At 42.7% G+C, this 26,830-nt stretch overlaps 1 protein-coding gene and 1 long non-coding RNA gene across 3 annotated transcripts in view; one reads left to right on the forward strand and one right to left on the reverse strand.

The window, feature by feature from the left end:
- Window positions 1-8,600: 8,600 nt before the first annotated feature.
- Window positions 8,601-26,830, reverse strand: part of LOC148501153 (uncharacterized) — a 60,971-nt gene continuing 42,741 nt past the window's right edge. The window contains exons 4-5 of one of the 2 annotated variants that reach the window (XR_015870079.1): window positions 13,232-13,426; window positions 8,601-12,346 (exon numbers count right to left, since the gene is read on the reverse strand). This is a non-coding gene — a long non-coding RNA (uncharacterized LOC148501153). The remainder of the gene's footprint in view (window positions 12,347-13,231; window positions 13,427-26,830) is intronic. The other variant, XR_015870080.1, reaches the window with a different exon arrangement.
- Window positions 18,190-26,830, forward strand: part of IFI30 (IFI30 lysosomal thiol reductase) — a 60,556-nt gene continuing 51,915 nt past the window's right edge. Inside the window, exon 1 of the mRNA XM_088450864.1 lies at window positions 18,190-18,414. Within this exon, the coding sequence (XP_088306990.1) occupies window positions 18,298-18,414 (117 nt within the window). The 5' untranslated portion in view covers window positions 18,190-18,297. The remainder of the gene's footprint in view (window positions 18,415-26,830) is intronic.

Below are 26,830 nucleotides of genomic sequence, written 5' to 3' on the forward strand. Positions count from 1 at the left end.
CGTCATTCAGAGCAAGCGCTCGCTTTTTGCGAGCGGCTCTGAATGAGGTCCTGAATCTTCAACTACAGGGTAAAGACAAGATATTAGCCAGATGATATTGGACATTCAGGCATTTTGCCACAAAAAAATAAACAACAGATGGAGTGCTGTCCTATAGTATAAATTTTTAATGAGTGACAATTGGTCACTCTTTAGCCATACCAGGTCATAAAGATCATACAATAAACATATAAAACAAATATTGATAAAATCACAATCTAAAATATCCAGATGTTTCTAAAATTTGGATGCAATCATATCACATCTGTAAGTAGCATCTAATCGCATCACTGATACTGTAAAAATGTTCCTATACCACTCAGTATATTAGCAAAGGAAGGCCAATGAAAATTGCAACAGAGAGAATCAATTTAGTGATCACCTCCTTAGATGCTGCAACTTGTTAGTTAATAGCTATTCTGGATATCCACAAGAAACAATAAAAGTCTCCCAAATAGGTATGATCTAGTCTCCAGTGGTAAATAATTAGAATATAGCGGTATAAATCAAGCAGTCACCACTAATTGTATCAAAAAATGGCAGTGTATATAGGAGACTGTGAGTAATATTTCAGGCGCCGGGCACGGCTAAAAAAAGCTCCATCGGTATTTCCGGCCGCGCAGCCTCTGGTCTCTGGGTACAGACTTGAGGTGCTGAGGTTGCACACCAGTGCCGGCGGTAAAATATCAGCTAGGGGAGGTCAGCCTTCCGTATTATAGAGTCCCCTCCCCTCAACTCAGGGCGCTATTCCTCTGAGGTCTAGCCCCTCTGAGCTGCTCTCCTTCTCCGACCCTGCTCCCTCAGAGAGCTCCGGTGGCCATCTTCTCCAGGTTCAGCCGCAGTTCTCCCTGGGGAAACGCTGGGTCCCTCCGTACATGCCTTTCCCTGGAGACAGGTTATGTAGTGCTATAGCCTACCAGATGTTGAGTCACTGACCACAGAGTCTGGGTAGTTGATTGTAGTGCCAAATTTGCAGTAATATATTTCCTGTATTGTATGTGACTTATGCTAGTGCTGTCTGTTTGTATGGGACTACCTAATCTGTACAAGTTATGTACGTTATATCCCTTTTTTTCTCTCTCTATAACCCTGGCATACCAGTGTATTGAGAGTTAATGTGCTTCAAATTGATGTATTATTTGTGAAGATTGTCATATACTGTTGGGTTGCACTAATCACAGTGTCAATACCTTGTGCTGTGCTCTCCTACAGCTTCTATAAGCACAGACAGGATCACTATACTGCATACACACTTATATTTGGTGAATACTGTTGCATGCCTTGTGATTGCATATTGCTCAGTGCCATATTGCTTGTTAGTTTACTCTGCAGCTTGGTTTAGCAAGGGCAAGAGTAACAATCAGACTGCTGCACCTATTCTGCTATCATACAAATCCTGTGAAGCAGGTTTAAATATGGAGGATTTAATTCAGGGTGGTCTGTGTGCAAGGTGCCATACTACACCAGGTCTAACAGCCCCTCCAGCCCCTGCCCAGGAGCCCCCCAGGGCTTCCTTTTCTCAAGTGCTAGCTACTATTGCAAACCGCCTGGCAGTCCCAGCAGTAATTCCCACTATGGGGTTGCCATAACCGGTACAAGCAGTACAGGTACCTCCTATGCCCTCTCCTTTTGTAGATACACTTTATACCTCAGTTCAGAGTCTGGCTACTACGGCTACTGCCTTTCAAAATATGTTGCAAGGCGAGAAGCTACTGCCTAGTAAAACTACTAAGCAACCTGTGTTATCTTCACAGTCTACGCATCTATCAGATACTAAGGTGGTATACGTTTAGGATGCCGGCGGCCGCAATACCGACCGCCGGCTTCCCGACTCCTCAATCCCAGCTAGGGATAAATGACTGGCGTCTAAAATCTAGACACCTGTCATTACCCCTATTCCGGGAGACCGGCACCCGGCATCCCGATCGAAGGTATCCCGGGGCCGCGCGCGGACAGCCGTGGGGGGGGGGAGGGTTAGGTTTAGGGCTCCTGGGGGGGACTTAGGGTTAGGCACCCACCCCGGGAGGGTTAGGGTTAGGCTAGGGGAGGGGGGGGGGGTTAGGGTTAGGCACCCCCAGGGGAAGGTTAGGGTTAGGCACCCCCGGGGGGTTTAGGTTTAGGCAAATAGATGATGATGTGCCCGCTCCTAAATCAAAGCACCCACTATTTAAATTACAAAAAGTGGCTTTGGAAGAGTTTCCTCTTTCTGATCAGGTAGCTGAACACATGGCGACAGCTTGGCAGAAACCTAGTAAGAGGTTTCAGCCCCACAAGCGCCTAACCAAATACTACCCTTTTCCTGCAGCTCATTGTGCAAACTGGGAATCTCCCCCAGCAGTAGATTCCCATGTTACAAGATTGGTTAAATCTTCTACATTACCTACCCATACAGCTTCCTCACTGAAGGAACCTACGTATAGAAAGATTGAAACTGGCCTTAAATCTGTGTATTCTCTTTCAGGAGCTATTGCTTGCCCTACTATGGCTATTGCCTGGGTGGCTAAAGCAATTGAGAGCTGGATAGATGCCCTAGAGGAGTCTCTCTCTTTTGATGCTTCCCGGGATCAGCTGTCATATATAGCTCACATAAGGGATGCAGCCGCATATATTGGAGAGGCAACCGTGGATGCTAGTCTTTTGGCCTCTAGAGCTTTTGCTATGTCAGTGTCTGCGCGCCGCACCCTCTGGCTGCATTCATTGAAGGCAGATTCAGACTCTAAGAAGGCCTTGGAAGTATTGCCTTACACTAGAGACGTTCTGTTTGGCCCAGAATTGGATAAGACTGTAGCCATATTAGCAGCATCTAAGACTGCTTTCCTGCCTTCAGCAACTTCTACAAAACCCTGGACAATGTCCTTCAGGTCCTTTCGTCCCCAAGGAAAACCTAAGGGTCAGTCATTTCCTAGATAGTCCGCCTCCACTAAGGCTGCAAAGCTACCAGACGCCCAGCTGACAAAGCGGAGGACAAGCCCACCTCCTGATGGGTTATTCTGGCATCCACCACAGATGCCTGGGTATAACAAGTGGTCTCTCACGGGTATGCCCTCTCATTTCTAAGATGGCCTTCCCACCAATTTTTCGGCACAGGTTTCCCAGCAGACTCGGACAAGGCCCTACTCATCCAGAAAGCCATTCAGTACTTACTTCAAGTGGGTGTAATAGTTCCAGTCCCTCTCTCTGAGTAGGGAAATGGTTATTATCCCACCCCATTTCTGGTTCAGAAACCAAATGGGTCTTATTGACCTATTCTCAAACTGAAGTCCCTGAACAAGCTTATCAAGGTGCCCAGGTTTCGGATGGAAACTCTGTGTTCTATTGTTCTAGCTATAGAGCCTGGGGACTTTATGGTTTCTCTGGATATCTAAGATACTTACCTACATGTACCTATAGCATCTTCTCATCAGAGATATCTCCGATTTGCTGTCCTACAGCAACATTTTCAATTTCAAGCTCTACCTTTGGACTGGCTACTTATCCATGGGTCTTTACTAAAATTAAGGCTATCATGGCATACCCGTATGACCTACTGCTCTTAGCACGCTCTCCAGACATTATTTAACGCCATCTGCAGATAACCATTGCTCTATTACAGAGGCATGGCTGGTTGATCAACTGGAAGAAGTCCTCCCTGAACCCTTCACAAAGGATGGTTCATCTGGGGGCTCTGGTCGACTCTCAAGCCCAGAGAATCTTCCTGACAACGGACAAGATTTCCACACTTCAACTATGGCTACACAGATTCCTATGCAGTTGTTGAGTGTTGGTTCATGCAGCAATGCAGATTCTGGGATCCATGGTATCCAACATCGATATAGTGGAATACACTCAGTTCCACTCCAGGACCCTACAATGCCTGATCTTCTCCAGGTGGAACGGGTTGCCTCAGCGGATCAGATCCCAGACAATGATTCTCTCTCCAGATCCCGGACTGGGTACTTTTTACAACAGATGAAAGTCTCCGAGGATGGAGCGCAGTGACCAGTCAACACTCCTTCCAGGGTCATTGGATATCAGTAGAGTCAACTCTGCCAATCAATGTATTGGAACTCTGAGCCATCTGCATAGCTCTCATTCTGGCTCAAGACATTCTTCTTGGTAAGCCTGCACAAGTGCAGTCCGACAATGCCATGGCAGTGGCTTACATCAATCACCAGGGAGGCACTCAAAGTCAGTCGGCAATGGCAGAATTGTCCTGCATTCTCACATGGCCCAATGGTAACATCACGGCCATTTCCTATATGTTCATGTTACAAATGCCGCTGTGGCTCTCTGCCTGATTGGCTCTCAGTTGTTATCCTTACTACCTGGACTCTGGCTGCTACATGCAGTTACTCACCCGTTGGTAGTCTCATTACCTGACCTCAGCCTGAGTGACCAATCACAGGAGACCTCTCCCTTCATTGAGGATTCAAGTCTGTTCCAGCCTGCCGATGATATTACTAAGTTCCTGCACCTAGTGGAGGTTCATGTGGTCGCTGCACGCTGTGCAGTTCCTTGCTCCTTTACCTTTGTTCCTGTGTCCTGCCACTGTATACCTTTGCTCATAGACTCTGTCCTCAGTGTCCTGTCCCTGCCAGTCCTACTCCTGTGTCGTGCTGGATTCTGCCTGTTCCCGTGTCCATTCCTGCTATGTGTTTGTGCCTTGCCAAGACCCTCCAGCTTACCTTTTGTGTCACCTCCGGTTTATGTCCAGTCCAGCGTGTACCTGTGCATCTGCTTGCCAGTTCAACCATTTCAAGTACTGATTCTGTTACAAGCTCCAACCTGCATTCACCTGTCAGTTCAACTATAGCCAGTACTGGTTCTTCTACAAACTCCAACCTGCATCTACCTGCCAGTTCAATCATTTCAAGCACTGATTCTGCTACAAACTTCAACCTGCATTCACCTGTCAGTTTAACCATATCAAGTACTGGTTCTGTTACAAACTCCCACCTGCATCCTGAGTAGCTGGTCTGCCACAATGAAATCTATTTCCAGCATTGCAGGTTCCACAGTATTCCCACCTGCATCCTGAGTAGCTGGCCTGCCATAATCAAGTCCATATCTAGCATTACTGCTTCATCATAATTCCATGCCAGAAAAGCTGGCCTGCTACTATCCAGATCTACACATCCTTTCTGTTTTTGTGCTTATCCGCCTGTGCCAGTTAATTGCAAGTCTTCAGACCATCAAGCCAATTTCCCAGCAGCAGACTCTAGCACACACCTGCATCTGTTAGCCTCTGCTATTAACACCTACCTTGCTTGCTGCTTTACCACAGGTAAATTATTCTCTGTGGATCTCTGCCTATTGCATGAGCCCCATAAGCGAGCTCTAGGGGTCTCATGCAAATAGTGCAGGTACATTCATAACTGTTCATTCCAGGAGTACTCAATTGGGAAGCGGACTTCCTCAGCTGTCATGACCAGCATGCAGGGGAATGGTCTCTCCACCCAGAAGTCTTTCAACTCCTAGTACACAGGTGGGGCCTGCCAGAGGTGGACCTCATGGCCTCCCGACACATTCGCAAGCTGCTGGTGTGCGGGTTCAGAACAAGGGATGCTGAAGCATTTGTAGATGCCTTGTTAGTCAAGTGGTTCTTTCATCTGGCATATCTCTTCCCTCCACTCTCCCTTCTTACTCGAGTCCTCTGGAAGTTCAAGTAAGATGGAGGCACGGTCCTGCTGGTGGTACGAGCTTAGCCCAGACAGCATTGGTACTCCGATCTTCAGAGTCTCTCCATATATGCACCGTTTCTACTTCCTCAATGGCCAGACCTGTTGTCTCAGGGTCCCTGCCTTCACCCAGACCTGGGTCGTCTGCCTTTGATGACGTGGCTCTTGAGACATCCTTCCTAAGGTCCAAAGGGTTTTCTCGCTCTGTGGTCCAGACTATGCTCAGAGTGCGTAAGCCTGCTTCTGCCCGAATCTATCATAGAGTGTGGCATACATACTTCCAATGGTGTGCCACTAGAAGCTATGACCCTGAGAAGTTTAGGGTTTCTCGAGTCCTAGCCTTCCTTCAAGCTGGATTGGACCTTGGACTTTGTCTTAGCTCATTGAAAGTACATGTCTCTGCTCTATCCATTTGGTTTCAGCGCAGAATTGCTTCTTTACCGGATGTCTTCTTTCAGGGTGTCCTCCGTATACAACCTCCCTTTCTCCCGCCGGTGGCTCCGTGGGATTTGTCAATGGTTCTTCAAGCCTTTCAGGGCCCTCCGTTTGAATCTCTGGGATCTGTGGAACTCAAGTGGTTCACAGCGAAGTCTTTTTTTCTTCTAGCTACAGCTTCCGCCTGTAGGGTGTCAGACTTGGAGGCGCTTTCCTTTCGCTCCCCATTTCTAAATTTCATCAGGACAGGGCTGTTCTTTGGACTTGCCCTGGTTTCTTCCCAAAGTTGTTTCTCGTTTCCATATTAATGAGGAAATTGTAGTCCCAGCCTTTCAGTCGCCAGACCTCTCGGCAGGTGAGGAATAATTGGATGTGGTTCGGACCCTCAGGATCTATGTGGACCGTACCAATTCTCTTCGGAGAACAGATACTCTATTTGTTCTATATGGATTCCACAAGAAGGGTTTGCCTGCCAACAAACAGAGTTTGGCCAGATGGCTTCGTATGACTATCTCACAGGCATACACACAGGCAGACCTTTCTGTACCAACTTCTGTCACTGCTCATTCCACTCACTCTGTGGATCCCTCGTGGGCAGCTCGCCATGGTGCCTCAGCTGAACAGCTTTATAATGCAGCCATGTGGTCTTCTGTCCACACCTTCTTAGGTTTTATGCCTTTGATACCTCTGCCTCTCAGGATGCTTCCTGTGGATGCAGGATTCTCCTCTCAGCTGAGGAGTGTCCCCACCCTTGAATACTGCTTTGGGACATCCCTGAGGATCCCTATGGACCCTGAAGAAGAAAATGAGAGCTATGGTAAAACTTATCTTTGTTAACTTTCTTTCTTCCATAGAGTCCATCTCTTCATCATATTAGTAATCTTCTGAACTAGAGGTAAAAAAAATTAAATCATACAACTTGTTAAGATTTGCTGGTATAAACACTCCTAAATACTTAAAATGTGTTTTAACAATTTTAAATCTTTGAATAACTGGATGAGAGAAGGTTTGAGAAGCATCTCCTGACAACAATAACAATTCTGATATGTTTATAATAATTTTATACCCTGAAAGTTCACCTGATTTTGGCTTTTAAATGACTGCTACTTTAAAACATTGGACAGTCTCACACAGGACTTACCAATGCCTGCAGTCCGCAAGCTATTACATATACCCCATGTCTCCAGGAGTGAGGAGGACATGACCTGACATCACCTGTCATCAAACAATGTGATGTGCACATATCATATTCATTTTAGATCAATAGCATATAATTGCCTGAGATTGCATAACTTTTTAGTATTAGTGTTTATGTTCTGAAACCATGTGTTTACTATGTAATGTAGAGCTAAACAAGGGAAATAGCCACAGTAATCATAAATGGTTGTGGTTTCCAAACTGATTGATGTGGCACCCCGGGCGAAGCAAGGCACCAGCAGGAGTGCCACAGGATGGTGTCCAGTATCAAATCAAATTTTCGGTCAGTGTGATAGACAAAACCATTGCTGGTGGCTGCCAATCAGAAGCTATGCGGATAAACAAAAGTGTCCACCATGTCCATCATATAACTGAACCTAAAGGTGGCTACACACCTGGGCAATATATCCACCGGCCCAGTGACCTGCAGACCGAGTAGCCGATTGGTAAGCCAATATACATAGGTGTAATAGCTACTCAGATGAGAGCACACATGGGCAAGTATCGTTTCGCACTTCAACTAGTGTATGCAGCCCACAGTTTCAAATTACAACTCTGAAATCAAACCTCATGAAAGTTCAGATGAAGGTCAGCTTAATCCTGAAAATTTATGAAGCTAGTCTGATTGTATGTACCGAAACCATATAACCGTGGTATCCAAACCTTCTCTAATCAAGGCACCATAGAGTTTCAACATTTTTTTCACAGTAGCCATAAGCAAAAAGTTATTGAGATAATCAGCAAAAAATATTAAATAAAGTAAATTGTGCTTACCTGTCATTCTTATGCTGGGTACATGGTCTATCTATGTATATATATATATATATATATATGGAAAAGTTGAAGATAATACAGCGCCACCTGGATAATATTTATATACCTATATTCACTCTCCCACTTGGTTATGGGCGTCAGCCAACACAAGAAGTATATGTAAATAGCAGTGGTAATCTGCTATTATAAAGAAAAAGTTACGTTTAAAGTGGACTTGGTGCAAGACGACAATCGTGCTCACGTACAATAAATAAATTATTATATAAATAAATAAATATACAAGTGAATAAAACAATTTTTGGTGAATAAAAGAAGGATTTTGTAAAATAGTGATAAATTAATTCCCAAAGGAGGAAAAATAACGCTTAAAGTTTATATTAATAAAGTGCCAGTGCAGAAATGCATGAAACCGTGCTAAATAGTACCACTTCTAGGATAGATGAAAATTCTCATATATATCTCTATATAGCAAACTTAGATAACAGATATTATGACCAGTTTAAAAGGAAGATATTATTTAATGAAATAAAAAATACAAAATATACATAACAATATAGACACATAAAGATATAGCAGGATATTTTAAAAAAATATTTCATAATCAGCACGATACATAGAATAAATATAAAATTATGTATTAAAATCAACGAGTGCTAAAAAGTGCCAAGTGCTTATCTTTTAAATAGATAGATCTTATTCAGGCAGGTTCGTGTAAAGCGGGTATGGAGTGTCCAACGCGTTTCGTCTGTCTCCCAGACTTCTTCAAGGGTAACGTGGCTCCATTAAAGATTTAGGGACTATATATATACCACACTAATTAGTGTTCATTAGTAATAATCAGTGACATCACTTCCTCTGAATAGTGATGTCCTGATTTAGCTGGAACTCATAAATGAACAAGTGCATCATACTGTTTAGCATATATTCAAGCTAGACGCTTGTCTAATAGTTATTTTTAGTCAGTTATCAAATCTCTCCTTCTTTTATCTTTTTAACATCGGGCACCGGGGGACTTCCGCCCTTAGTTGTTAGTGTTTCTGTCCATAGTGATCGGGTATATTTGTCACTTTCGCCCTCACTTCGTGTGTCACATGTACTTCTCCATACACATCGTATCCGGTTGGTGTTTCACGTGTCCTCCTCCGCACGCGTCATATCCTGTTGATGCGATCTCCGGTTTCCTGAGTGTATGTGCTGCGCCCGATGGCTACCTACATCACTTCCGCCCCTTCTCTCTGTGTATCCTTTCACATCACTTCCGCCCTTTCCCCGCTGGCGTAACATCATCATCCCCTTTCTTTAATTTCAACCACGTTTCTCATGTGATCCAGCATGCGCATATTTCGGTCTCATCGTGAAGTCGGTAGGGGTACATCCCTGTCGCTCTACTGCAGGCCGCCATTTTTATGGTTCTCTTATCAGGGAATTCTAAGAAAAAGGATATTCATGGTAGTAATTAAAGAATTCACTATAATGGGTTGTGTCCCCAATGATTGTTTTGTAAATGCATTTCAGAGATGCATAATTTCGGTTGATTAAAACAAATTATAAGTCCAAAGCATTTAATTTAACATGTCTTAGCGCACAATCTATTAACATAATTTTGATAATGTTGTCATCTAATCACTATTTTGCCCCAGTTAATATAGATACATTTTAACAAGCGGATTCAGCATAGTACAATAGATGAGTATTTTTATATATTGGCAGTTTAAAAGAATTTTAACCCATTAAGGACAACCTATACAAAAAATATATGTATAAAATTAAATTACTACTAATAATGGAACGAAAATGTTCCTGCTATATTCATTTTGTATGATATATTCATACTCCTAGGTTTACACATGATTGTAAAGCATATAAAAAACTGAAATAATGTTCGTTTTATAAATATATTGGAGCTTATATATTCTCGTTTTTATATGGACTCAGGAGATAGGTCTACTTCGAAATATTCAATTAATTAGGTCATAGTTATTTTTTCACTATTGTCCAATAATTTTATTTATTAATTGTTCCAAAACTGTCTCATAAATTCTGATCCTGGAAATAGGTGCAGTCTATTTAAGAATGGTGACTGAATTCACTTCCTCCGATAATGGTTCCAATTCATCTGGAGTTCTTCATACCAAGGTCACTTATATACCCCCATATATTCAACTACAGCACTCAGACTTCCTAGGAGGTCTCCCAACCAAGTACTAACCAAGCCCCACCACTCTTAGCTTCCAAGATTGGACGAGATTGGGCGTTAGGAAGTGGCTATGGCTGTAGACATCTACACGAGTATAGTTACCTAGGTACTGGTCTCCTTCATGGTTCATAATTGCCGATGTGCTAGTAGAGGGGATACGAGGTGTACATCATATTGATTGTAGAGACTGTTCCAGTTCTTCTAAAATTCTAATGTTGTTGATTCATTTTTCTTATATTTCAGATCCACATATTCTAAATACCTATATCGGCGGGTGTGTAAAGATGATATATCTGTGAACAACATAGTTCACAGACATATTACATCTGCCCTGCTGCACAACCTATGCCGATATTTCTAGCAGATATATCTGCACGTCTGGCTGTGTGTACGGGCGACCCGCCGGCCTCCCGTACACTTATCAAGGACTGATATTCTTGTTTTCACTCATTACTAATCTTATATGATGCTCCTATCATTCAGCTCCTGTTATTTTTTCAAACACATGACAGTTAGGAGCTGATTAGGTGGAGCACCATTTAAGATTAGTACACGAAGAATATCACTCGTTGATAAATCTGGGCCTAAGTTCTACAAAGCATAACATTTGGAGCTGTACATCTATATCTGATTTTATTATACTATATGTACACTGCTCTTAACACTAATCTGTTAAAATAGTTTTTTTTTGCAGACAACTAACTGCCATGAAGAAATATATTGTCATATATTTTCTAGGATAATATATCATGATATATACAGGTTGAGTCTCCCATATCCAAAATGCTTGGGACCAGGGGTATTTTGGATAACGGAATATTCCGTATTTTGGAATAATTGCATATCATAATGAAATATCTTGGGAATGGGACCCTAATATACACACAGAATGCATATATGTGTTATATGCACCTTATACACATAGCCTGCAGCTCATTTTATACAATATTTTCAATAATTTTGTGGCTCAAGCAAAGTTTGTGTACATACATGAAATAAATTTATGTTTCATTTACACCCTATACACACAGCCTGAAGGTAATTTTATACCATATTTTTAATAATTTGTGCCTTAGACAAAGTTTGTGTACATTGAACCATCAAAAATCAAAGGTTTTATTATCTCAGTCATGCCAAAATTATTCCGTAATTCGGAATATTCTGTATTTCGGAATATTTGGATATGGGAGACTCAACCTGTATCTTTGTGGTAGTTTGGTATTTTGAAATGTATTAATCCTAACAGTTTAATGGTAGAGGCAGTTAGATAGATAAGTAAAATAAAATCCTATAAAATGCTATATATCTATTGTTTTTTAAATCTACTCTACCTGTGAAACGTTTTAGAACACTATAATTTTTCAAGTTTTTATTGAAAGTTATCAAGTTTAATGTCTCAATGTGGAATTAAAGAATAGAACAAAAAACTATTGGAGATGAAAGAATAAATTGTAGAATAATTTAGTTTAACAAAACTAAATCTCCATTTTTAACTCATCAAAGTAGCCACCTTTTGTAGATATAACTGCTGAACACAATCCTAGCAATCTTTCTACAATGGAAATCAAATATTGTTTGGGACGTCTTCCCAACACTGTTGCAGAAATTCCCACAAATGTTTAACACTTGTAGGTTGCTTTGCTTTCACCTTTCTGTCCATTTCACCCCAAACCAGCTCAAAGGGATTTAAACTGGAGACTGTAATGGCCATTACATCATTTTAAGCCTTCCGTCTTGTTCTTTTCCTCAAAGGTGGCTCTGACATACCCTGAAGGTATGTTTTGGGTTATTATCTTAATGTAGGATGAACACTTGACCAACTAAGCATAGACCAGATGATATGGTATGATGCTGCAAAATGCTGTGATAACCCTTTTGGTTCAGGAAGCCAATCAAATAACATACGATAGATGTGAATAGGCGCTGTCTGCTTGTGTAACCAGGGAAGTGTTCAAGGAAAAATACTTATCTTTTGATGTGTGAGAAAGTGTTTTTCCTTGTACTGTTGTCATTCTATTTGATGTTCTTTTTCTTTATGTTCATCCAACTTGGGTTGTTCATGCATATATAAAAATAAACATAAAAATTTAGTTTTTTCAGATAAAACACTCTCAAAATAAATAATCTAAGGGAGGATTATGTCCCTATTATCTCCCTGGGGAGTAGGTGTATCATACATATATACGTTATTCGCACTAAGAAAAAATTAAATTTGTTCTTTCCCCATCTGATTGTGGGGGACGCACCTAGCTTACACACAGAAGGTGCGAGCCCAAGCCCATAACGGTATCTTTAAGGGGAAAATGTTCATGTATGACCCAAAGAATCCTCTGAACGTCAAGATATCATATACCTGACTTACACAAATAAGGTGCAAGTGAAAGCTTGTAAATGTTTCTTTTTGCTTTTATAGACGGTCATTTTAAAACTCAAGAGAAGTCCACGTAGGGTAAAATATATATATATGCGTACCCATACTCACACTTTGTGGTGCATAGTCAATCACATCTAAGTATCTTTATATTCCAACTAGTGAAAGAATCTTAAAATTCAAACTCATATGAATAAAAAATACATTTATTGTTTTATAAAAGTTCTATAAACATCACATGTAAAGCTATGTAAAAAAATATCTAAAAATATATAAAAGGCGCGAATGGCAATATTTGCCCAAATATGCAACAATGTGCAGAGGAATGGGAACTGCTTGGACAAAGATATGAGGTACATGCAAAAAAAGGAGTAATAAACAGGTGCCGGCTCCTGTATATCACATCGATAGTAACAAAAAAGGCACATACCTCTTGTCCCAGATGACAGTGTAAAGTTCCCTCTCCTGTGTAGCCTCCAGGACCAATGCGTTTCGAGATGAATAATCTCTTTACCAAGGTGTGGAGGTACTCATACTGATGTCCTGTTTATATAGCACTACCTGGTAATGTCACGAGGACGTCACTTCTGGTTAAGGTCCGCGGGGAAAAGACTTTAAAAAAGTCCTTATTTCTTGTCCATTCATTTTGTTTGCGGATATTGAGTGGTGTACCTGGGTTGATCCTCTCTAGCCCTCTGGATAGGACTTAATAAGGTGGTTGTTGTACGCTTCACTAAACCGTAAGTGCACTGGCAGCTAGTAATAAGAGTAAACCATACATGCAGATTATCGCAAAATTGTTTAAAAGATGATCTGAGAAGCATAAAAGTAAATGTTCAAATATAAATATACAGCATAAGGGAGACTTACCCATATACTTATTAAAGAAATTAAACTTTTAGACATAAAAGTTTAAATCTAGAAGTATTAATTATACAGTATAAGGGAGACTTTCTCATAATAAACCTCCTAATGGAATTAGACCCCTAGATCCTAAATATGAGTACCGGAATTACACACATGGGAAAAAACAACTTCTATATGGGGGTTTATGGATAGGTTATAAATTTCCTGTGTGTGAACCTCTAATTATAAAGAAAGAGCACCAATGTACTGTATAAATATAATTATTAAATAGCAATAATATATTTAGGCTTATTGACAATCAAAGTGTTCCAAAAAGGGGGGGGGGGGGTAGGGGACTACCCGTATTTTGAATGTCTCCAACAAGAAGATCTTTTTTTGAAAGTACTAGTTGTGCATAGATGTATATAGATAGGTACCCTTACTGGGTGCTTTGTTACATTTTCACAGATCCTCTCATATTTTAATATGGTAAAGGATTTGTAGTTAGGACTTCATAAGGAGGACAAAGACCATGATTTGATCTGGTAAGGATGCAGGCAGGATAGAGCTCTTCAGTTGAACCACTTTAATTCAAAGTCCTGGTTCAGACCTTTTGGACTCGGCCTGATTCAGATCCGGACGCTCTGAACGAGAGCCCGCTCTAAATCAGGGCGTTTTTTTATTTTTTTGGTGCGTCCTCCTGGACGCTCGCATAGCTTATGCGAGCGTCCATGATGATGGTCGCGATGGTCAAGACCATCGCGACCCTCGGGCTTGCGACGAGACCAGTAGGGTCTCGCTGCTGCAAGCCCTGGAGTGATTTTGGCTCTATCAGAGCCAAAATCACTCCCACTGACATCACTAGTGATGTCAGTGGGGCCGGACCCAGACGGTAGACGTTCCCATGGGAACGCCTCCGTCTGGGCAGCCACGCCCCGGCATGCCCACCAAAGGGGGCGTGCTGTCACTCACCATCGACAGCACGCCCCCTTTGGTGCGAGTCCCCGAGCAGCTTCCATCGTGCGCATGCGTATTTGGGTACCATCGACCCGCTTGCGAGCATCCTGCGCTCGCGAGCGGGTCTGAATGAGACCCTCAGTTTATTCAGTTTGAAAATTGACGTCATCTCTGTTTTAGCCAGATTTTTCTCTATATGTTTGTCCCTTCAGGAAGCTTTCGTGTGTGGGATGCCCACAAATCTACATATATATGTCAGGTTGAACAGTTATGTTCCATCCTAAGTGGTTGGATAAATGGTGCATCTGGAGGTCTTTCTTGATATTTCTCAGATGTTCTGAGGTCATTATTTTCAAAGGACTTGTCGTGCGTCCAATATATGTAAGACCGTATGTGCACGCGACTAAATATACTACATTAAAAGTATTGCATGTAATAAAGTCTTTCACTTTCATATTCACTCCATTTACTGTTATTTCATTATATTTGGCATGGTCATCTTTAATATTCCTGCAACCGATGCATATGCCACATCTGTGGAACCCCTTGGTGCAAACTAATTATTTTAAGGCAACCTGCAAAGTACTTTTAACAAGGTGAGTTTTAAGATTTTTTGCCTTCCTATAGATAAAACATGGCTATTCCGAAATTATCTCCTTCAGGACTGGGTCCCTTCTTAACAGATGCAAATATTTATGAAAGACTTTTTCAACGTGTTTGTGCTGGGTATCATTTTGGGTAATCAATGCCCACTTTTGTTTATTCTTGTTGTTAATTGTCTATTTTCTCTCTGGGTCCAATAAGTTGGGTTCTGTCTTTGATAGCTTCTTCTATGGTGTTGTTCAGATCTTCCGTGTTATAGCCTTTCTCTGCAAAATCTTGTTTCGTCTGGATCATCTGTTCTTTGCAGCTTCCATTCTTGCTGCAGTTCCTCCTCACTCAAAGGAATTTACTTTTTGGGACACTCTTTAGCCACTGGGCATGATGTTGACTGTCTATGGGTATGAAGGTGTTCACATCCGTGGGTTTCCGAAAGATCTTTGTCTGGATATTCCCTTCTTCCACATAGATCATAAGATCGAGGAAATTGATTTGTTTGCAGCTTTGTGTCAGTGTAAAATTGATATTCATGTCATTGGTGTTGAGAACTAAGAAATATTCCTCAAGACTCTCTCTTGTCCCTTTAAATAACAATATCACATCGTCAATGTACTGGTACCATTTGACAAAGCTAGTTCCCCAAGCCACGCCACCATACACATGAATTTCTTCCAAATAACACATGAAGAGATTGGCGTAGCTCGGGGAAAATTTTGTGCCCATAGCGATACCGGTACGCTGCAGGAAAATGTTGCCATTAAAGAAAAAATAATTATTTTATAAAACAAATTTGATGGCTTCCAACAGAAACTTTTTTCTTTTGGGGGACAGATCTGTCTTATCTAGAGACCAAGATATGGCTTCTAAGCCTTTTGAGTGGAGAATACAGGTGTAGAGTGATGTGACATCTGCAGATGCCAATCTCATGTCATTGGTCCATACGAAGTCCTTAATTTTGGTGAGAATATCTCCTGTATCTTTCAGATATGTGTGAGGATACAGGGTTCTCTCAATCACCCAGACACCGAGCAGATGAAACCAAAGTGGTGGTTTATTTTTCACGGCACACAGAAATAGGTAATATGCAATGGCAAAGGGGTAAATACAGCAAACAGGCAATATGCAAGTCGCAGTCCAGCCAGAGGCAGCCCCAGTAGAGTATGATGTCCCAGAACAATTCCACGAAATAGCTAGAGACCCTCAGTCCACACAGTCGAAACTATCACTGATCACACAGCAGTGAATAGCGTATGAGTCCACCTAAGCATTTTCAGGATATCACACAGTCGAAACTACCACAGTTCGCACAGCAGTGATAGAATTCAAGTCCACACCGGAGAACGAAGATCTCCCCACAGGAGTTTCCAAATGTATATGTCCACACAGGACTGGCGTTGCATTCCACTAAGCAACTTGGCAGAAATTCCCTTCTTAGCCAAGGTCAGTGACTAACATCCAGAGCTGCCTTTGGTGACCTCTTTTGAAAGCTTCCAATTTCCCATGGTCCTTGTGACCACCCAGGGGAGTTGCACCGTTCCCTGAATGGTGTGGGTCTCTTATCTCCTACCTCCCCCAGATATTTCTTCCCTGACGAACACCTGCTGGGTTGGCTCCGTTCAGTCTGCCATGCCTCTCAGATGTAGCAGTACACGCCCACTTTTAAAAAGCATTTCAGGGAGATTGTGAAAGCAGCACGTATGAGTATCATGGTAAAGTGGGCATGTACTGCTACATCTGAGAGGCATGTCATAATACTGACTTACATCCAAATGTAAATGAGCCCCAAAGCAGTCAGTAAGATCTACTTGTTGAGGACAACACACTGATACTTTTCAGAAAATGCATATAGCCATAGGGATCATTGTGCCTTATAACCAGTGCAAGGAAAGGATACTAATAATCCATTTGAATGTATATATCTGTTGTTTTTTTATACATCAGCTTCATAATGGGGGTAAGGTGCAATCAGGGAGATTGCTAGGCTCTTCAGGGAGTCAGGGAGATTGCTACTATTTCAGGGAGTCTCTCTGACAATGAGGGAGAGTTGGCAAGTATGGCGTGTACACATCTATACAATATAACTTGCCATCTTCAACCCCATCTGTCTAAAAAATCTGCTGAAAAGACACAAAGGGGGTGCTGCTGCTGCTGCTGGAGGAGGGCAGGCAGAAGCCTTGGAGAGAATGTTCAGAAGTGCAAATACAGTAAATTTTTTGTCCAATATTGTACCATTGAATAGGATGAAAATTAAACTGCACATTAAACCTGATATTTTAATCTTCTGAGAACACATCATCAAAGGTGGGTGCACACTGTAAGATATCACATGAACATGTAGGGAATCGAAAGAACGGCCCGACAATTGTACAGGTGTGTACCCAGCATTAAGTAGAGGGTACAGAGAGAGGAAGGGTTGGAAAAAGGGAAGGGGATCTATCTTATTTGCAGACTGCAAATACAAGGGGAAACATAGGGACCTCTGCTTTGTAAGCTTAGGTTAAATTTTGCTTTATAACCATTTACCAAAGTGTTTTAACACAGAATAAAGGGAAGAAAGAAAAATGGTATTTTGAGATTTTGGGGTATATTTACTAAAGGTAAGGTCGATTTTAATCGATCAACATCGATGTTTTGTTTCTGGTCTAAATCACACATTTACTAATACTTAAAAAACTAAATCAAAAGTTGACTGTTAGTAAATGTGTGATTTAGCCCCAGAAACACAACATCAATTTGAATCAATTTTGTTCGATTTTAAATCGATTAAAATCAACCTTTAGTAAATATACGGCTTTTACTTTAAAAAACTAAAAACAGGTTGCAACAGGGAATTCTGAGATATCATAGTGGAAGCACTGCATATAATGTACATCTGATATGTAGCTGAGATCGCATGTGAAGGGAACCAATGAAGTACAGCCCCAGACCATCTGAGTTCACCACTGACACATAAAACATGCTTTTGTACAGTGTATGACTACAAAAAAATTCTGCTGAAATGTCAGTATGTGAAAGTGGAAGTCTGCAGCTGGTTGGCGTTTGTTGTTTTTAAATAAGTAACTTTCATTATTCACACAGCTGAGATCCTTTCATTCAGGATACTGGTAATTTTATACAGGGAAGATTAGTGAAGGCGTATCAGGAAGAAACTGAGATTTCAAGGAGTGGCTTTATCATTATAACTTGCTGCACAGCCTGCACTTACAGTTTCTTACCCAGACACAATGAGGGCTGCTGTGCTTCTCTCTACTCTGTACTTTGTGAGTGCTTCAGCTCAGCAGCAATGCGACCACCCTCCAAGTGACTGGTGCAGTTCCTGGGAAATTGCTAAAGCCTGCCAGGTAAGGAGAAATTATCATCTTTTCAACATTTAAATGATATAAGCTGCTCTACCCATCTTCATTTTCAGGGCCTCCTATATACTTGTACATTGAATGTACCTGATTGTGATATGCTCTTCTGTCATTTTATGGAATAAAACCAGAATAAAAAATAAAATGCTGTTTCATATTGCAATAGACAGCATGTACTTTCACAGGGGATGTAGTTATGAGAGGCCGCCGGTCTCAATCCCGACAGCGGAATCCCGGCAAGGGATTTAACATAGGCATCTAAATACCGAATATAACGAAGGTAAGTCCGGGGTGCCCTTGCGTCAGCCGCTAGGGGGGATTAGGCATAGTTGCCTACCTTCTAAAATCTCTTCCCGGGAGAAGCCTGGGTAAGAGAAGCAGGAGGATGGCAACGGGGACAAGTCACGTCATTAAGCCCTGCCCCCTCACTGCAAAATTGCCGCAATTGGCTGTAATTTGCACAGGGGGTGGGGCTGAATGACATGATTCATTTAGAATCACATCTTAAGCCCCGCCCCCTACACGGAGACCCGCGATCTCTGCGGGAATTCTCCTCATTCTGCCCACTTTACTAGGAAGTGGGCAGAATGTGTGAGAAATGCCTACCCTTCCGGGGGTGCGGGGGGTTGCCCGAAAAATCGGGAGCCTCCAGCAAAAACCGGGAGGGTAGGCATGTATGGGATTAGGATTAGAGACTCTAGCGGGGTTAGGGTTAGGTTTGGGGGGGGATATTAAGTCTTGGCACCCCTAAGGGGGAGGGTTAGGGTTAGGTACCCCCAGGGAGAGATTAGGGCTAGGCACCCCCCTGGAGGGTTAGGCTTAGGGAGCGGTAAGAGGGGGTTAGGGTTAGGCACTACTAAGGGAGGGTTAGTGTTGGGGGGGGCAGAGGAAGTTAGGATACTTACCTGCCCCAGTCGGGATCTTCATCCGTCAGGCATCCGCTGTAGGGATTTGAACCGGCGGCTAAACAGATGCCGGTATTTCAATCCCTTTCACAGGGTCAGGCAACTTGGGACTGTCTAGGTTTTATTGATCTACAACTGCAGTTGGCTGGTAAACTGTGCTGGGATTTGTAGTTCAACAAAAGCTAGAAAGCTGCAGTTACCTTATCTCTTTACCAAAGGGTGCTGATTGTCAGTTCTACAAAGTTCCTTTACTGAATAAAACTCATTATTAGGCTACATTGACATTTCTCCTTAACTGAACTAAAGTGGTAATAAAATTATAGATAAAGCATTAGTTTGGCAAGTCTATATGCAATATGGCACCATCGGAGCAATCAGAAACTTTTACTGATTTCTAGTCATTCCGCAGGAAGCAGATCATGATGTCACTGTATTTTTAATGTTTTATGTGTTAGTATATTTACTGAATTTACCGACCATGGGTAATTTAACCATAATTTTATAAATTATTTGCCATTCCTTGAACGTATTACAAGTATAAAGTTTAGCACTCTGATAGATATGTGAAGCAAAAGTTAATGACATCCAAATCTGCATACTGTGGGCTGGATGTATGTTAATTACGCCTGTATTGCTATTCACAAAGGACCGCTCTCCCTGATAACAGCTGCCCTTTGTAATAGAGGGATTTCCAGGTTTTCTACCCAGAAGTCCCTTTGTGCATGCACAGAATAGCGCACGGTGCTGTGGGGATGATGCAATAGCAAGCCCAGAGGCATCTACTGGGTAACGCCATCTAATGCTGGCGTTACCCACCAGGTCCAAGCTCCCGAAGCTTGGTACATATTAAAATACGGATAAAACTCTTTATTTTTGCCCTTAGTGCATCCCACCCAATGTAGTTTTTAAAACTAAAATGATACAAATGGTTATAAATACTTTATAGAATGCCATATAATTTAACAAAATGCATGATATTATAGAAATTGTGTGTGTTTAAAATATCCTTCTTAGTAAAGTGTTCCCGCCAATATGAGAAATGTAGATTTGGATGGCATTAAGTGAAGCAAAATAAAATACAAAGTGTTACTCTAGTTGATGGTAGACTCCCAGATGCTTCTAATGCTGGGTACACACCTATGCAATCGCCGGGCCATTCTTTCAATTTTGACCCATTCTTTCATTATCACAAGAATGTGTCGCACCTTTGATCATGGTTTATCAGATGAAAATTGGCAGAATCGAAGGATCACATCTTATGTGCTGTTTAATATTCATCCAATGCAACTGGTCCAGATTGGACCAAACCTTCAGTGTGTATGCACCTTCCACCGTTCTTCTGATTCTACATCAGCAGCAACACCTCCTCTGTGTGTGGTGCAATCATTTTCTTTCGATATTTTGGCAGTCAGGGTTAGAAGGCTGCAAGTATGATTGTATAGGTGTGTTCACGTGTATCGGCACTGTGGTATGGACTTCCGATCGGGAGTTAAGTTTATCGAAACATTGCATTAAAAGAATGATCACAAAGGTGTGTACCTAGTTTAACATTTTGATTACACTGCAGGAGCTGACATTCACTATCGCACATTAAATGAAAGTCATTTATGGGACATGTTACACGTAAATGACTGAAATCCTGAAGTCCAGCATAGTTGCAGCTTTCTCTTATGTTGTAGTTCGCACAAGTTAAAGCCACAACAATACCATATGGTCTCATGGGAGAGTGTAACCTTAGTATCTGACCTCTTCATTGACAGCAGTAACAAACTAATGGTGCGTACACACGTAGCGATTTAAAAGGACGATATCGTTATCATTACCGTTATCTTTCAAATCGTTGTTTTAAATGGTCCCTACCAACTTACCAGCGATGCACGGCCGCGTATGGACGATAGCAATATAGTCCATCGACCGTGCATGCCGCTCAACTTACTTGATTTTTACTATAGGGACCAGCGTATATCATATTGCTGACAGATCGCTACGTGTGTATGCACCATAATCCAGTGCTCTTCACTTAAGATTCATTCACACATATCCCTTAAAGACCACACCAAAAACACATTTTAATGTACTCTCATATTTTGCCTATAACTCCAGCTAACTGGATGAATATCAAAACCTTTGGATCTGGCTGGCTTGGAGTAGCAATAAAATAGACTGCTTTTTGCACCACCTAGGTGTATTTTATACAAGAAACTACATTTTAATGCATAAAAACAATTTAATAAAATAATTAAAATGTAACACATAAAACAAATAAACTGCAGAGCTATTCATTCCATGAGGCAAGTCTCAGAGAATCTTACACTCCAGTCACTGGCCCTGTGCTGCAGCAACTGATTGCAGGGAAGAAGTGCAGAGTAAAATGACCACATACTCTTCATTCTTTAACTACTGTCCTAGTTGCTTCCTTACTGATAACATGAGTGGTGAATGGGCAGGAAAGGATGAAGCATACCTGCAAACATTGGAGGTGAGCTGATCGGGACAAGGGACTTGGCCACATCACAGAGGAGGAAAGGCCATTGTCTCCGAGGATATCCAGGGTCACCAAGAGGGGGTGTGCAGTTACAAAGTATGCGTGCCTTTCTGGGGGCAAAGGCTTGAAGGAGAAGTATGACCTCCCCCCTCTTTGTGTATAGCTTGTTCAGATGGCATCACATCCCTCAGCCACATATTCCCAATATAGGTGCCTATCTGTGCTCTCGGGAAATAGTGCTTAAAAGCTCTAGGATGCCCATTATCCCACTCCTATCATCCTTTCACTGCCACGTGCACCAGCACCAGGTTTGTGTGGAACCAGGGTTTGATAAACCATTAAGAAAAATAAACACATGCTTAGGGCATCAAGAGGAGAGGGGCACCACAGATATTTATCATTGCCGGATTCACCATGGACCATATGGTGCAAAACTGCAAATGTGCAGCTGAATCGGGTTCCACAAAAAGGGGCTATATACAATAATAAAAATAATATAATAGTAATAATAGAGGTTAATGATATACATTAATGTTGTCTTGGTCACTCGTCCACTAAGAGTGAGTGCAGCAGCGCACAGTACAGTGCTGCCAGATTGGGGGTTTTCTCCAAATTTGGAAGTTTTAAAGGCCTTGGCAAGAATTTTTGAGATAACTTTTATTTGTTTTTTTTGGGAAGCAAACCAAAATGGGGGCACCAAAATCTTTTAAGCGCTTTATGCCTCTAAATGTCTTAGGGCCTGATTCAGCAAGGAATGCACGCTAGCAGACGCACGCACCCAGCCACTGCGAGAATATGCTAATCAATGCATACACACGGAGACAGCAGCACAAGGAGCAGACGCCCAGCAAAACATAAAGCCGCCCACCTATACCGTGATTGACAATGTACACATCGGAACATCGAGTGCCATCAAAGCTGGGTGTAATCTAAGGGTAGACCTGACCCTGCCGCAGGACTTGATAGATTCCTGCACGCAGAGAGACGACAATGAGATTAATTTATACACGCCCCTGTAACGCCATCACGCCTGCGTTCGGCAGACCACACCACCCACAAATGGCACTTCCTGTCAATCAACATCGAAGGTCTCTGCGGGCTCCCTGCATACTCTTAGAGAGCCCTCACCGTACTCAGCAACCTGTTTGCACATGCACAATGCGATGCATATCCATGCGCAGATCGCAAACATCGGCTCGCACCGTGCATTATCTCACTTGCGTTGCTTACTGAATCAGGCCCTTAACCTGGCCCTGTGTGGAACAAACATACCTAACAACCAGCAGCGGCACATGCCCTCTTACCTGACGGGTGCTGCCGCTGGCCTGGGTCCCGGCGCCTGCTCAATGAATCTGGAAGGTGGCATGCACATAAGCGGCAGTGGGGCTGTGCATGCGCATATCACCAGCTTCTCGGGGCTGCATTGGTTGCAGCCTCGAGAAGCCCTGTAGGGCTGCCTGAAAGGCAGAGTAGTGGCTTCCACTGGAAGCCGCTCTCTGCTGATCGCAGCCCAGACTGGCAGTTTCAGGGGAAGGAGAGAGCTCCCCCCTGGGGCTGCCTGTCTTCAGCATGACTGTCAGGTGGCCCTTCCAATGGGAAGCCAGTGCAGTCACGGACTGCATTGTCTCACTGAAGTGGCTGATTTTAATGGGGGGGCTGCAGATTCGCAGCTCCTAGGTAAAATCCTCCACTGCTACCAACCGTCTAGCAATTGGGACAATTCAGTTATTGTGACGGTAGGATAGAACCTTGAAGAAGCATCAAATTAATTCTGACCCTAACCCATTAATATTGGGATCTTATGATCTCATTGCGAAAGCGCTGCTATGTTATCTACAGTACTACATTTTGGACATAATTGTTGAGACCTACACATAATGGACATAAATGTGATCTGTGACTGTTCTGATGCAACTTGCAGATCTTTTTTCAGCTGTAAATTTGACTTGTGACAGCGCACAACTAAAAGGCCAGAAACAGGGCTGAAAGGGGAGTTGTGGCCAGTGGGTCTGCATTATCCCTGAGGAAGCCTGTGCAATGGAGGACAACTGTTTCGCAGTGTGAGTGTGAGCACACAGACAGGACTGAGTACCTGATAGCTTCCAGACAGTTTTTGCCACGCGGCAAGCCCTATGACTCAGTCGGTGTTAGCAGAAGTAGCTGCCAACTGCACGGGGAACTGCTAAACCATAGTACGGACGTGCTACACATGCTAAAGGTCAAGTGCCAGCTCCCTGCCATCTGCTACTGTATTACAAGTCCTGTGGCGCTGTCAGGATCACTTTGTATGGGGAGAGCGATTCAGAGAAGCACAGAAGGCTCAGCTAGCTTTTCAAAAAGAATTTGCCATCTCCGGATGGCGTAATGAGCTTTCTGACGGAAGAAAAACAGTGGAGACTGTTGTCTTCCTGCCTCCACCCTGTTCTCCCAGCCCTCTTCTCTGACACCGGCCAATCAGCTGCCCCAAGAAGTGATTGCTCCACAGGGATAAGACCACAACTTCTCTACAGCGGCCCGACTGCTGTGTCCTGGAGCGACTTTAAACTGTTATTTAAACTGTGAATTGTGCACTTTCATAATATTTTTGCTTTTTATTGATGTTTTATTCATTTGCAACAATTCTGGCCACTGCCTTGCAGAGGGCATAACATTTTTAGATTGGCAGACCCAACAGGATCAATAAACAAAGATGTTATTATAACTGCACTTGAAATTTGTTTCATATTTCACCCTCAACTTATTCTCTTATACTTTTTCTTCTTCTTCTCAGGATCTCCAGTGCCAGTAAACAAAACTAGTTTAAATTTTAGGAGTGGGAGAACTCTACACTTAGCTAAAAGCAGTGTCATAACCAGAGGTGTGAGAGTGGTGCCACCTCACGAATCGCAGGGCTGGTGTGGTTGGTACCGCCACTCAACCACAGCCCCTGCCTCTGGCTAGCAGAGCCACAGGCCCTGCCTCTGGCTAGCTTGGAATAGCACCCTGCAGTCAGAATTGATGCTTCAGTGCCACCGAAGCATCCCGTGGATGCTGCAGTCAGAGCTGTAATTAGCGGCTCTGCCGGCCCTACCCCCTCCACATGACATCATGCTTTCAGGGGGTGTGACCGGCACAGGGCGCAGAAAAGTCCTGTTACGACCCTGGCTAGAAGTTTTTATATTTTTCCTTCACCCACATTCCCTTCCCAATCCCCCTATATGGATCAGTGGTGAGGCAGTGCAGCTTCACACTTCTATTAATAGTAAAACATTGTCAGAATGACATGGTCACACCCATGCTGGCCACACCCCTCTCTAGCACCCGAGACAGCAATCTACCACAATGGCCCTAGAGTCACACTCCCTGTACTGGCAGCAGTTAGGTAGACTCCATAGGCTGCATTGATGGAGGTGTTGTAGTTAAAATAAAATTTAATTGGGTGTGTGCACCATAGTTTGTAACCTGGGGCTAATGTATCTAAAATTTACCACAACTGGTCCTAATCCACCAGCTTCTACTATCAGGACCTACCACATGAGGTCCTGCAGAGCTTGCTTAAGTGTCCAACCTCTCAGGCCTTCTTCTGCAAGAGAATTGACCATTGTCCATGCTCCATGATATCATACAAGTGAAGGAAGGCTCATTTACCTCTGTTTTACTTGTTGGGGACTGGACAGCCTTACACTTATTTTTTACTTCTGGGGGGGAGTACTTATTTAATAGTTCATTATTAAATTAAACAATCATATTAACTTATTTTGAAAATGGTAACAACTTGTTTGTTCATTTCTGGGTCTATTCTGCTGGGACATGAAGTGTTACAGACACACAGATGCATCCTTTGTGATTTTGATGGAAGAGGAAGTGGCTACAAGGATTGCAATACATTAATATGTAAATAGAAACAGTACATACTTTTAATATGATGTGTTTTTACAAATATACCCTGTGTGTTTTTCTTTGGAAAGTCCCAGGTCGCATGTTGCATGATGCTTTGTTTCAGTTGTCACCACAATTATAAAAGGTAATTTACCAAGTATTTAATTAATGTAGTTAACTAAAAACTGTGGTGCAAGAGGGTGTGACCACACTGGGTCCTGGCACAGAGGCGCACAGTGATATATTATTAACAAGTAATAAAGGACGGGCGCTGCTTGAGTTTAGTTTTTCCAATAAATGAAAGCAGCTATTTGAATAGAAGATAGTCAATCTTCTTGACAAAGATACAGATAAAAAAATTATAAGAAACAGCGCTATAAATGAGTTATTGTACTCTAATGAAATTTAATAATCATTATATAACAATTTTAAAACATATATAAAAATATATAGACCAATTATAAACTGAAAAATATATATATTGACCTGAGGTTGGTTGGAAATGATTTTGTGCACGAGTACAGTTCATATGTCCACAAGTTTTAAGACATTGGCCCTCATTCAGAGCCGTACGCTCTGAGCAGAGCGCACGCTCTGAATGAGGGCCAGGCTCCATTTTCATGGAGCGTCCTCCTGGACGCTCGTATAGCTGTGGGTCACCACCCACAGGCTATACGAGCGTGCATTGTGATGGCCGCGATGGTCGAGACCATCGCGACCATCGAAATTGCGAGCCGGAGCCTGCGGTTGAGGTTTTCAACCGCAAGCTCCGGAGTGATTTTGGCTCTATCAGAGCCAAAATCACTCCCACTGACATCACTAGTGATGTCAGTGGGCCGGCTTTTGACAGGAGGCGTTCCCATGGGAACGCCCCCGTCAGGGAGGCACGCCCCCGGCACGCCCACCAAAGGGGGCGTGCTGTCAATCAACATCGACAGCACGCCCCCTTTGATCGGACACAACGAGCGAAGGACTTTTCTTCGCTCGTCGCGTCTGGCGCATGCGCACGACGGAGCTCCCTCCGTCGTGCGCATGCTCAGTCCATAACATCGACCCACTTGCGAGCGGACAGCCGCTCGCGAGTGGGTCTGAATCAGGCCCATTATCCAATTATGGCCCGTATTCAGTTTGAGCTGAGCCGTGATACTTTTTCGCC

The sequence above is a fragment of the Taudactylus pleione genome, unplaced genomic scaffold (assembly GCF_031769625.1).
Source record: "Taudactylus pleione unplaced genomic scaffold, aTauple2 ptg000532l, whole genome shotgun sequence".
NCBI classification, from domain to species: Eukaryota; Metazoa; Chordata; class Amphibia; order Anura; family Myobatrachidae; genus Taudactylus; species Taudactylus pleione.